Source organism: Oncorhynchus tshawytscha, linkage group LG22, assembly GCF_018296145.1.
Source record: "Oncorhynchus tshawytscha isolate Ot180627B linkage group LG22, Otsh_v2.0, whole genome shotgun sequence".
Classification (NCBI taxonomy): Eukaryota; Metazoa; Chordata; class Actinopteri; order Salmoniformes; family Salmonidae; genus Oncorhynchus; species Oncorhynchus tshawytscha.
Genome location: NC_056450.1, coordinates 16974721 through 16988167, shown reverse-complemented (window position 1 = coordinate 16988167; position 13447 = coordinate 16974721). Strand labels below are relative to the sequence as shown.

General features: G+C 41.1%; 1 protein-coding gene across 1 annotated transcript in view; it reads left to right on the top strand.

Moving 5' to 3' along the window:
• The window catches only part of LOC112221956 (metabotropic glutamate receptor 4-like), a 323222-nt gene that overhangs the window by 248897 nt on the left and 60878 nt on the right, over nucleotides 1-13447 (top strand). Inside the window, exons 5-6 of the mRNA XM_024384429.2 lie at nucleotides 1009-1163; nucleotides 1489-1629. Of these exons, the coding sequence (XP_024240197.1) occupies nucleotides 1009-1163; nucleotides 1489-1629 (296 nt within the window). The remainder of the gene's footprint in view (nucleotides 1-1008; nucleotides 1164-1488; nucleotides 1630-13447) is intronic.

Sequence of the window (13447 nt, the reverse complement as noted above, 5' to 3'; positions counted from 1 at the left end):
TTTGAAGGATGGTACAAGTTGCCATGGACCCGCACAAAGACCCATTCTCAAGTGAGGCAAAAAAAGGAGCATATGACAACATTTTCATAGTGTACTGTAGGTTTTGTTATGGACATTATTGTCTCCTGTAAAGCCATATGGGAATGTTGGGGCTCAGAATAACCATGTTTATTCAGTGAGAGGTAGAATAAAGGTCAATATTACTCAGACATGCATTACTCTCAGTCTCTTCATTCTTTGGATTGGGTGGTGAGGAATAAGGGTAGCAGAGTGACTCAGGGGAACACTGTATTGTTATTGTACCTGGCTGTTGTAGCGACTGTGTTTCCAGTACTACGTCTAATATATCCTGATTGCCTAGCCACTTTTACCCCTACCTACATGTACATATTACCTCAACTACCTCGTACCCCTGCACATTGACTCTGTACTGGTACTCCTTCTATATAGTCTCATATTTTTTTGTTGTATTTTTTTTGTTGAATTTGTCTTATTAACTCTGCATTGTTGGGAAAGGGCTCGTAAGTAAGCATTTCACAGTAGAGTCTGCACCTGTTGTATTCTGCGCAGGTGACAAATGCAATTTGATATGAGTACTGTGGTCCTAGTGGCAGCAGAATGAATAATTAATACAGAGCCTGGTGGAACAGCAGGGAACGCCGGCTGGCTCATCATGGTTGCTTCTTAATTAGCTCTATTACCAGGGAGGGACCAACCTTGGAGTAATGTGGCAGCACTGGCAGGCTGGGATGGGTGTTTGCTAGCCTGCACCATGAAAACTCCACAGGGTGGCCTCTGTCACAGGCAGGGATGGTGGCAGTGTTCCAACGGTGTTCTTCTTTAGTGTGTTGTGCTGGTTCTGGGGACCCACGGGGTGTGCAGTTAGGCTTTTTTTCATGTCCAGTACCAACACACTGTTTTCAACTAATCATCAAGGCCCTTGAATAGGTGAATTATGTATATAAGTGGCAAGAATTGTATTGTATTCTCTCTTTTCCCTTCTTATAGGCGGATTCTTCAAGCAGCTAAGAAGGCTAACCAGACAGGACATTTTATATGGGTGGGGTCAGACAGCTGGGGGTCTAAGATCTCCCCCATCCTGAACCAGGAGGAGATGGCAGAAGGGGCTGTCACGATCCTACCTAAACGGCAGCCTATCCGAGGTATTGATGTTATACACACTATATAATGTCCTTTATTCCTCATTGTTCTAAACGCCACACAACGGCAGGTAGTACTGGTCAAGTGAGGATTACATTTATATCTATTTTCTGATGTCTATACAATGTAGTCTAATACAGCATGATGTTTCCATATTAAACACTGACACACTGTAAACAACAACAGGATAAGAACACCAGTGAGATGAAAGTACAATGATGAGGTAGTGTTGGAAAAAAGAGTTGATAAAGTCATGTCACCGTCAGAAAATCCAATGCACATCGCTGCAGTATTTCAAATCCAACTGTGCCTCTCATTGATCTCTAGGGTTTGATCGCTACTTCATCAGCAGAACTTTGGACAACAACAGAAGAAATATTTGGTTTGCAGAGTTCTGGGAAAACAACTTCCAGTGCAAACTCAGTCGACACGCTCTGAAGAAAGGATCCGGCATCAAAAAGTGCACAAGTAAGAATAGGATGTCCTTGTTTTCCATAGCCTACTCCTACACACATTTTGTTTATGACCTCAAAGAATCGCTAGTTTTAGTATTCTGAACATGTTTTGGTTGATGTGCCATTCCATCTATTTTAAATACTATGGTATTCTAAAATGTACGCCCAGGTTGCAGGTGTATACTGTACATACTTCCTGTGGCAAGTTCCAAACTTTGCCAGGAACTTTGATTATTCAAATATGATCAATTAAGCAGAATAGAATAATCATCACTATATTGCACTTAAGTAACTAGAGGAATGCAGAATGTGTTTTGAAAGTGCAATGTCAACAAAATAGATTGGTTTTATTACAGATCTTGACATTTGTTTGTACTTGAATGTAAACGTATAACCCTTCTCCAACAGACTTACGCATTTACAGAGATGTAGGTTACCGTAGTATGAGCTAGTGTACATTTTAGGTAAATGCAGTGTAAATGGTAGGATCCTCTTGTTCCGTTAAACATGATTAAATGTGCCCATTACTCCACGTCGCCAAGTTCAATCTGCACTGCAGTACAATAGCAATCACCAAAACTGGGCTATTACACAAGTTGAAAACACAATCAATAGCAAATCCAATCAGCATATTGGAGACAAGCTCCCAGGTCATTCAAATCAGTAGGCACTCCAAGCCTGACTGTCTTTCATTTCCCTGTACAGACAACACAATCTGCAGGGTTCTAGTCAGTCTAGACAGGACTGATTCTGGGATTGGTTGGATTGTGAAGCTTTGATGGTTGACTCCTTCCTACGTGTTAGTCTCTTGCTTTCATCAGCTTGCTACGATAGTTTTGGGAACCGATGGGTTTCCTCGCAACAGTTGCATGACGTCATGATGTCACAACTCTATACATCAGGGGCCGAGAACTATTTGCAGCGAAGACTGTATATTAGAACAGAAGATTTGTCACGGCCCACTTTTTTACAGGTTCAGTTCTTGGTGATCAAAGGGGATCCAAAGAGAGTGGCTGAGAAACATATGTACTTTATTTAATGCATAAGGCGGGATGTACTGTAGAGCTTGTGTTACACTTGACAACCTGATGAAAGACATTAACTTAATGCACTAAATTAGCTGTAAACATGATCCTGCCACCCACTCAAGAAAACACCCTTATGATAGAAATGGTGGCAGGCAGCCTAGGGCAGGGGTTCCCAAACTGTTTTGCTTTGTGACCCACCAATTAAGGTGTCTTTTGAGTCTCAACCCCACCGTAAGGGTTGAGTTGTGAAAAAAAATATGCAGACCAAAGACAAGTTCAAAAAAATATGTCTTTGTAGCAGAGCAAAAATGTAGCAGTTTCAAAGCTAATCTCCTGCAATTCCACACATCCTGCCATGGAGCTAAAATAAAATCTTGCTGTTTTATAGCCAATTTCCTGCAATTCTAGACATTTTGCCATAGAGCCGAGATTTATTTCGTTTGTTTTTAAGCAAATGTTCTACAATTCTATGCATTTTGACATGGCTAAATGCTGTGTTCTTGTGCTTAAACATTATATCAAAATCAATTCGGCCTGATTGTCTAGCTTTGATTGTAAATTCTCAACGATTTTAGGCTATTATTGAACAATATATACAGTAGGTCCACTATCTTTTCTACATACATTCTATTTGGTTTTAGCTGAAAGCGTTTTTCGATGTATTTTCTTTTTTGTAATGTCATCACGCAACCCACTTTGACCCCTGCCGTGAGCCACAAGTGGGACTCGATCCACAGTTTGGGAACTACTGGCCTAGAGGTCAAGAGTGTTGGGCCAGTAACTGAAAGGTTTCTGGTTTGAATCCTCAAAGCTGAATTGAAACCAGGTGTGTGTGAAAACAAGACAAAACAAATGGAACATAAAAAATGGATCATCGATGGCTAGAAGGTCGTCGACGTCGACCGCCGAACACCGCCCGAACAAGGAGAGGGACGGACTTCGGCGGAAGTCGTGACCCTAGGTGAAAAATCTGTCAATATGCCCTTGAACAAGGCACTTAACCCTACTGCTCCTGGAAGTCCCTGTGGATGCATCTTGTCTATGCCACTCTGCCGCTCTGTCATTGCTCACCCATATATTTATGTATATATTCTTATTCCATTCCTTCACTTAGATTTGTGTGTATTAGGTAGTTGTTGTGAAATTGTTAGATTACATGTTAGATATTGCTGCACTGTCGGAACTAGAAGCACAAGCATTTCGCTACACTCGCAATATCATCTGATAACCATGTGTATATGACCAATAACATTTGATTTGATTTTATAAGAGTGTCTGCTAAATGACAAAAATGTAAATGTCAACCTTAACCATGTCATTAGCTGATAATAGAGCAGCCTCAAGTGCAGTATATTAGTCATTGGTAAACTTGAGGGCCTCCGGCACAAGCCAATGTCCTCCTGTCATGGTATCAGCCAAGCAAAACATAATTTTGATAACACCCTTTGGTGCCAAAGCAGTGTGTTGCCACAACGCTTCTGAAAATCCTCGGGTCCACTTATGTGAAAACTGACATTACTGTAAAAAGCAAACTCCTAGAACCACAACATACCGCATTCAGCATTGCCATGTGAGGATCTAATTTACAAAACAAATGAATAGTGGTTCGTTTTCTAAATTGAATAAAGGAATAGAACAAATGTAAGCTCTTTGTTTATTTCAGCTCATTCAGCAAAATGTTGAGGAGCTTGACAATTATGCAATATTTTATTATTCATAATCCAACACAAGAATGAGATTTACAATCTTGGCTCCAAAATGTCACACGGGGCCTGAAGAAATCCAGGAGAATGCAAAAATAATGACAGTGCATTAGTATTAGCAAAACATTAGTCAATTAAGCCAAGACTTAACTGTAAGGTCTCTGCACATACCAATGCCTTATAGATGCTGTCAAACAGACTAGCCTCCTAAGTTTCAAAAGAGAGGATAGTATTCTCTTTGTGTATACTGGTTTCTTTCATCAGTTGTCATGGTGGCGGCTCTTGAGCTAAATTGCAGCAGTTCTTTTTTTCTGCGGTGAGTGTCCCCAGGAGCACTGTAATTTCGTACAGGAAAGAGTTACAGTATATCCACTCTACTCAGATCCTCCACAACCACTATCTATTCTCTCTCTCTTCCTCTCTCTTTCATTTCCTTTTTCTTTCTCTCTTTCTTTTTCTCTCTCTCCATACCATTCACTATATTATATTTCAGGGAGGGGTGGTTTTGCGGTACGATTGTCCTGGTCCTCTGTAAAATTATTGATTTTCTCTAATATACAACATGATTTGAATTAACATCCTAAATGAGAGTTTGCCAAATCATCAAATTTGATGGAGAGAGGAGTATTCTCCTGTGATCTGTCTCTGCTACAGAGATACTTTGGGTCCTGTAGTGTATGTGGACACCTGCTCATCGGACATCTCATTCCAAAATCATTGGCATTAATAAGGAGTTGGTCCCCCCCATTGCTGCTATAACAGCCTCCACTCTTCTGGGAAGGCTTTTCACTAGATGTTGGAACATTGCTGCGGGGACTTGCTTCTTTTCATCCACAAGAACATTAGTGAGGTCGGGCACTGATGTTGGGCGATTAGGCCTGGCTCGTAGTCGGCTTTCCAATTCATCCTAAAGGTGATCGATGGGGTTGAGGGCAGGCCAGTCAAGTCCTTCCACACCGATCTCGACAAACAATTTCTGCATGGTCCTCGCTTTGTGCACGGGGGCATTGTCATGCTGAAACATGAAGGGTCATCTCCAAACTGTTGCCACAGAGTTGTAAGCACAGAAACGTCTAGAATGTCATTGTATGCTGTAGCGTTAAGATCTCCCTTCACTGGAATTATGCCCAAACATTAAAAGACAGCCCCAAACCATTATTCCTCCTCCACCAAACTTTACAGTTGGCACTATGCATTGGGGCAGTTAGCGTTCTCCTGGCATCCGCCAAACCCAGATTAGTCCGTTGGACTGCCAGATGGTGAAGATTGATTCATCACTCCAGAGAACGTGTTTCCACTGCTCCAGAGTCCAATGGTGGCGATCTTTACACCACTCCAGCCAATGCTTTGCATTGAGCATGGGGATCTTAGGCTTTTGTGCAGCTGCTCGTCTATGGAAACCCATTTCATGAAGCTCCCGACAAACAGTTATCGTGCTGACGTTGCTTCCAGAGGCAGTTTGAAACTCCGTAGTGAGTGTTGCAACTGAGGACAGATGATTTTTACGGGCTATGGGGCTTCAGCACTCGGCGGGTCCCGTTCTGTGAGCTTGTGGGGCCTACCATTTCGGGGCTGAGCCGTTATTGCTCCCAAATATTTCCACTACATAATAACAGCACTTACAGTTGACTGGGGCAGCTCTAGCAGGGAAGACATTTTACGAACTGACTTGTTGGAAGGGAGGCATCTTATGATGGTGCCACGTTGAAAGTCACTGAGCTCTTCAGTAAGGCCATTCTACTGCAAATGTTTGTATATGGAGATTGCATGGTTGTGTGCCTGACTTTATACACCTGTCATTAATGGGTGTGGCTGAAATAGCGGAATCCACCAATTTGAAGGGGTGTCCACATACTTTTGTATATACAGTGTATTTACGAATCACCTCCTGCTATTGGCCGACTGCTGATGTTACTGTAAATATTTAACTGAGGAAGCTGGGACTGTAAAGCACTACATTTAATTTCATAAGAAACGCCAGGGACCGGTGGTTATGGGGACTGATACCCAAGTGTACCCCCTCAGAAGTTTAGGGTTTTGTGTTTGTGGATTGTTTGTGGAATGAACAGCAAAACAAAATAATGGTTATTTTAAGTCACATACATCAACCACTTACATGTCAGCTGTCGGTACTTATGCTATAATGCTGGGTTTTAGTACCTTTTTATTACCTTTTCTCATCTATTAGGATGGTGGCTCCAGACTGAAAGACCTCGGTCCCAGAGTCTGGATATATAATTCAGCTCCAACTACTGGTCTCAGTCCAAATCTCCTTGCTTGTACTTAACTTACATTGTAGGTGACAACCACCTTAACCTGTAGGTCCCTCTATTGCTCAATGTGTCCATGGCCAGATGGCGACGAAACCCATTCAATAGTGGATGGCAGCCAGGTCATAAGCCAAGCCACTAAGTACTTTAATTCCACACATTGATATAGGCCAGCGAGAGCTACTGCCTCTCCATCAACCTATACTAGCTGGACTGGAGTCATTCAACTAGCTTAGAGGAAATTGCTCGTTGATGATTAAGCTGATTTGAAAAATCACAGGCAATTACTTGCCAAGACTCCTACAGTCAGAAATAAGGAGGTCCACAGCAACTTGAGAACGCTCTTAGTGACAATTAGGGTGGAAGAGTGGGAACGGGGCTACCGAGATTTACCTAGATTTACCGCCCAAACTCCCTTTTCCCAGGATAAATAAATGCTGATCTCCAGATACTCAACTAGTCTGAAGGCCAGTTTTCTTGCTTCTTTAATCAGGACAACAGTTTTCAGCTGTGCTAACATAATTGCAAAATGGTTTTCTAATTATCAATTAGCCTTTTAAAATTATAAACTTGGATTAGCTAACACAACGTGCCATTGGAACACAGGAGTGATTGTTGCTGATAATGGGCCTCTGTACGCCTATGTAGATATTCCTATAACCAATATCCGTTTCCAGCTACAATAGTCATTTACAACATGAACAATGTCTACACTGTATTTCTGATCAATTTGATGTTATTTTAATGGACAAAAAATGTGCTTTTCTTTAAAAAACAAGGACATTTCTAAGTGACCCCAAACTTTTGAATGGTAGTGTATATACAGGAGCAGTTAGCATTTTGGACACACCAACTCATTCAAGGATTTTTCTTTATTTATACTATTTTCTGCATTGTAGAATAATAGTGAAGACATCAACACTATGAAATAACACATGGAATCAAATAAATCAAATGTTATTGGTTAGCAGATGTACATGGTTAGACAATGTTAATGCAGATGTTAATTAACACCAGTACAGTAATATCTAACCAGTAATCTAACAATTACACAACAACTACCAGATATACACCAATCTAAAGGGATGGAATAAGAATATGTACGTCTACAGTTAAAGTCGGAAGTTTACATACACCTTAGCCAAATACATTTAAACTCAGTTTTTCACATTTCGTGACATTTAAATCAGAGTAAAAATTAGGTCAGTTAGGATCACCACTTTATTTTAAGAATGTGAAATGTCAGAATAATAGTAGAGAATGATTTATTTCAGATTTTATTTCTTTCATCACATTCCCAGTGCGTCAGACGTTTACATACACTCAATTAGTATTTGGTAGCATTGCCTTTAAATAGTCTAATTTGGGTCAAATGTTTTGGGAAGCCTTCCAAAAGCTTCCCACAATAAGTTGGGTTGATTTTGGCCCATTCCTCCTGACAGAGCTGGTGTAATGGAGTCAGGTTTGTAGGCCTCCTTGCTCGCATACACTTTCAGTTCTGCCCACACATTTTCTATAGGATTGAGGTCAAGGCTTTGTGATGGCCACTCCAATACCTTGCCTTTGTTATCCTTAAGCCATTTTGCCCCAACTTTGGAAGTATGCTTGGGGTCATTGTCCATTTGGATGACCCATTTGCGACCAAGCTTTAACTTCCTGACTGCTGTCTTGAGATGTTGCTTCAATATATCCACATAATTGTCCTTCCTCATGAAGCCATCTATTTTGTGAAGTGCACCAATCCCTCCTGCAGCAAAGCACCCCCACAACATGATGCTGCCAACCCCGTGCTTCAGGGTCGGGATGGTGTTTTTAATTTTTTTAATTTAACTAGGCAAGTCAGTTAAGAACAAATACTTATTTACAATGAAGGCCTAGGAACAGTGCCCCTTGTTCAGGGGCAGAACGAAAGATTTTTACCTTGTCAGCTCAGGGATTCGATCTAGCAACCTTTCGGTACTGGCCCAACGCTCTAACCACTAGGCTTGCCGCTGTTCTTCGGCTTGCAAGCCTCCCCCTTTTCCCTCCAAACATAATAATGGTCATTATGGCCAAACAGTTATATTTTTGTTTCATCAGACCAGAGGACATTTCTCCAGAAAGTACAATCTTTGTCCCCATGTGCAGTTGCAAACCGTAGTCTGGCTTTTTCATGGCGGTTTTGGAGCAGTGGCTTCTTCCTTGCTGAGCGGCCTTTCAGGCTATGTCGATATAGGACTCGTTTTACTGTGGATACTTTTGCACCTGTTTCCTCCAGCAGCTTCACAAGGTCCTTTGCTGTTGTTCTGGGATTGATTTGCACTTTTCGCACCAAAGTACATTCATCTCTCGTCTCCTTTCCTGAGCAGTAATGATGGCTGCGTGGTCCCATTGTGCTTATACTTGCGTACTATTGTTTGTACAGATGAACGTGGTACCTTCAGGTCTTTGGAAATTGCTCCCAAGGATGAACCAGACTTGGGGAGGTCTACAATTGTTTTTCTGAATTCTTGGCTGATTTCTTTTGATTTTCCCCATGATGTCAAGCAAAGAGGCATTGAGTTTGAAGGTTGGCCTTGAAATCCATCTACAGGTACAACCCCTAATTGACTAAAATGTTGTCAATTAGCCTATCAGAAGCTTCTAAAGTCATGACATCATTTTTGGGAATATTCCAAGCTGTTTGAAGGCACACAGTCAACTGAGTGTATGTGAACTTCTGACCCACTGGAATTGTGATACAGTGAAATAATCTGTCTGTAAACAATTGTTGGAAAGATTACTTGTGTCATGCACAAAGTAGATGTCCTAACCGACTTGCCAAAACTATAGTTTGTTAACAAGAAATTTGTGGAGTGGTTGAAAAACAAGTTTTAATGACTCCAACCTAAGTGTATGTAAATTTCCAACTTCAACTGTAAATATATGGATGAGCGATGACCGAGCGGCATAGGGAAGATGGTATAAAATACAGTATACAGTGCCTTGCGAAAGTATTCGGCCCCCTTGAACTTTGCGACCTTTTGCCACATTTCAGGCTTCAAACATAAAGATATAAAACTGTATTTTTTTGTGAAGAATCAACAACAAGTGGGACACAATCATGAAGTGGAATGACATTTATTGGATATTTCAAACTTTTTTAACAAATCAAAAACTGAAAAATTGGGCATGCAAAATTATTCAGCCCCTTTACTTTCAGTGCAGCAAACTCTCTCCAGAAGTTCAGTGAGGATCTCTGAATGATCCAATGTTGACCTAAATGACTAATGATGATAAATACAATCCACCTGTGTGTAATCAAGTCTCCGTATAAATGCACCTGCACTGTGATAGTCTCAGAGGTCCGTTAAAAGCGCAGAGAGCATCATGAAGAACAAGGAACACACCAGGCAGGTCTGGCCTTCCTGTGACATCGAGTGCTGTAGGTGTCCTGGAGGGCAGGTAGTTTGCCCCCGGTGACATGTTGTGCAGACCACACCACCCTCTGGAGAGCCTTGTGGTTGAGGGCGGTGCAGTTGCCATACCAGGCAGTGATACAGCCCGATAGGATGCTCTCAATTGTGCATCTGTAAAAATGTGTGAGGGTTTTAGGTGACAAGCCACATTTCTACAGCCTCCTGATGTTGAAGAGGCGTTGTTGCGCCTTCTTCACCACACTGTCTGTGTGGGTGGACCATTTCAGTTTTTCCGTGATGTGTACGCCGAGGGTCTTTACACTCTCTCCACTGCTGTCCCGTCGATGTGGATAGGGGGGTGCTCCCTCTGCTCATGAGTCATGTAGTAAACCGTCTTGAAGGAATTCCCACATCTGCTGAGCACTAGTTGGATGCATCCAACTCAACCCAAACCATCTCAACAGAGTGTAGGTCAGGTAATCGGATGCAGCACTCCATCACTCTCCTTCTTTGCCAAATAGCCCTTACACAGCCTGGAGGTGTGTTTTGGGTCATTGTCCTGTTGAAAACCAAATGATTGTCACACTTAGGGCAAACCAGATGGGATTGTGCCTCGCTGCAGAATGCTGTGGTAGCGATGCTGGTTAAGTGCGCCTTGAATTCTAAATAAATCACAGACAGTGTCACCAGCAAGCACCCCCACACCATCACACCTCCTCCATGCTTCACGGTGGGAACCACACATGCAGAAATCATCCATTCACCTACTCTGCTTCTCACAAAGACTCAGCGATTGGAGCCAAAAATCTCAATTTTAGATTTGTCCAATGCTCATATTTTTTTGGCCCAAAGCAAGTCTCTTATTATTTGTGTCCTTTAGGAGTGGTGTCTTTGCAGCAATTCAACCATGAAGGCCTGATTCCCGCAGTGTCCTCTGAACAGTTGATGTTGAGATGTGTCTATTACTTGAATTCTGTGAAGAATTTATTTGGGCTGCAATTTCTGAAGCTGGTAACTCTAATGAACGTATCCTCTGCAGCAGAGATAATTCTTGGTCTTCCTTTCCTGTGGTGGTCCTTATGAGAGCCAGTTACATCATATCGATTGATTGTTTTTGCGACTGCTGTTGAAGAAATGTCAAAGTTCTTGAAGTATTCCGGATTGACTGACCTTCATGTCTTAAATAATGATTTCTTTTTGCTTAATTGAACTGTTTTTGCCGTAATATGGACTTGATCTTTTACCAAATAGGGATATATTCTGTATACCACCCCAACTGATTGGCTCAAACGCATTATGAAAGATTTTCCACAAATTAAATTTGAACAAGGCACATGCGTTAATTGAAATGCATTACATGTGACTACCTCATGAAGCTGGTTGAGAGAATGCCAAAACTGTGCAAAGCTGTTATCAAGGCAAAGGGTGGCTACTTTGAAGAATCTCAAATATAAAATATATTTAGATTTGTTTAACACTTTTTTGGTTACTACATCATTCAACATGTGTTATTTCAACAACAACAAAAAATGGAATGAGTAGGTCTGTCCAAACTTTTGTATGTATATATATATATATATATATATATATATATATATATATATATATATATATATATATATATATATATATATATATATATATATATATATATATATTTATATATTTATATGTTTATATTACATTTACATATGTATTCAGACCCTTTACTCAGTAGTTTGTTGAAACACCTTTGGCAGCGATTACAGCCTCGAGTCTTCTTGGGTATGACGCTACAAGCTTGGCACACATGTATTTGGGGAGTTTCTCCCATTCTTTTCTGCAGATCCTCTCAAGCTCTGTCATGTTGGATGGGGAAAGTCACTGCATAGCTATTTTTTAGGTCTCTCCAGAGGTGTTCAATAGTGTTCAAGTCCGGGCTCTGGCTGGGTTACTCAAGGACATTGAGACTTGTCCCGAAGGTACTCCTGCATTGTCTTGGCTGTGTTCTTAGGGTTGTTGTCCTGTTGGAAAGTGAACATTCACCCCAGTCTGAGGTCTTGAGAGCTCTGGAGCATGTTTTCATCAAGGGTCTCTCTTTACTTTGTTCCGTTCATCTTTCCCTCGATCCTGACTAGTCTCCCAGTCCCTGCCGCTGTAAGATATAATTGTCCTGCCACCACAATGCTTCACTGTAGGGAGGGTTCCAGGTTTCCTTCGGAAGTGACGCTTGGCATTCAGGCCAAAGAATTCAATCTTGGTTTCATCAGACAAGCGAATCTTGCTTTTCATGGTCTGGGTGTCCTCTAGGTGCCTTTAGGCAAACTCCAAGGGGGCTGTATTGTGCCTAGGAGCGGTCTCAGTTCTATATGGACAATTCCTTCGACACAATCCTGTCTCGGAGCTCTACAGACAATTCCTTTGTCCTCATGGTTTGGTTTTTCCTCTGACTTTCACTGTCAACTGTGGGACCTTATATAGACAGGTGTGTGACTTTCCAAATTATGTCCAATCAATTGAATTTACCACAGGTGGACTCCAATCAAGTTGTAGAAACATCAAGGACTATCAATGGAAACAGGATGCACCTGAGCTCAATTTTGAGTCTCATTGCAAAGGGTCTGAATACTTTTTTATTTTTAATACATTTGCAAAAATGTCTAAAACCTGTTTTCACTGTGTCATTATGGGGTATTGTGTGTAGATGAGGTTTTTTAATATATCAATTTTTAAATAAGTCTGTAACGTAAAAAAAAATGTGTAAAAATGGAAGGGGTCTGAATACTTTCTGAATACACCGAATGTCTCATCAGGCTGAGGTTGCATCATGCTTGAGTTTTTACGCCGATCAAAGCTCTAAACAAATCCAGACATATCTACAGTTGATGTTGGAAGTTTATATACACTTAGGTTGGAGTCAATAAAACTTGTTTTTTAACCACTCCACAAATTTCTTTGTAATAAACTATAGTTTTGGCAAGTCGGTTAGGACATCTACTTTGTGCATGATACAAATCATTTTTACAACAATTGTTTACAGACAGATTATTTTATACATATACTAAGTTAATGTCTTTAAACAGCTTGGAAAATTCAAGAAAATTATGTCATAGCTTTAGAAGCTTCTGATTGACAACATTCGAGTCAACATTTGAGTCAATTGGAGGTGTACCTGTGGATGTATTTCAAGGCCTATCTTCAAACTCATTGCCTCGTTGCTTGACAACATCCAATGAAATCAGCCATTATAGACATCCACAAGTCTAGTACATCCTTGGGAGCAATTTCCAAACGCCTGAAGGTACCACGTTCATCTGTACAAACAATAGTACGCAAGTATAAACACCATGGGACCACGCAGCCGTCATACAGCTCAGGAAGGTGACTCGTTCAGTCTCCTAGAGATTATTGTACTTTGGTGCGAACAGTGCAAATCAATCACAGAACAGCAGCAAAGGACCTTGTGAAGATGCT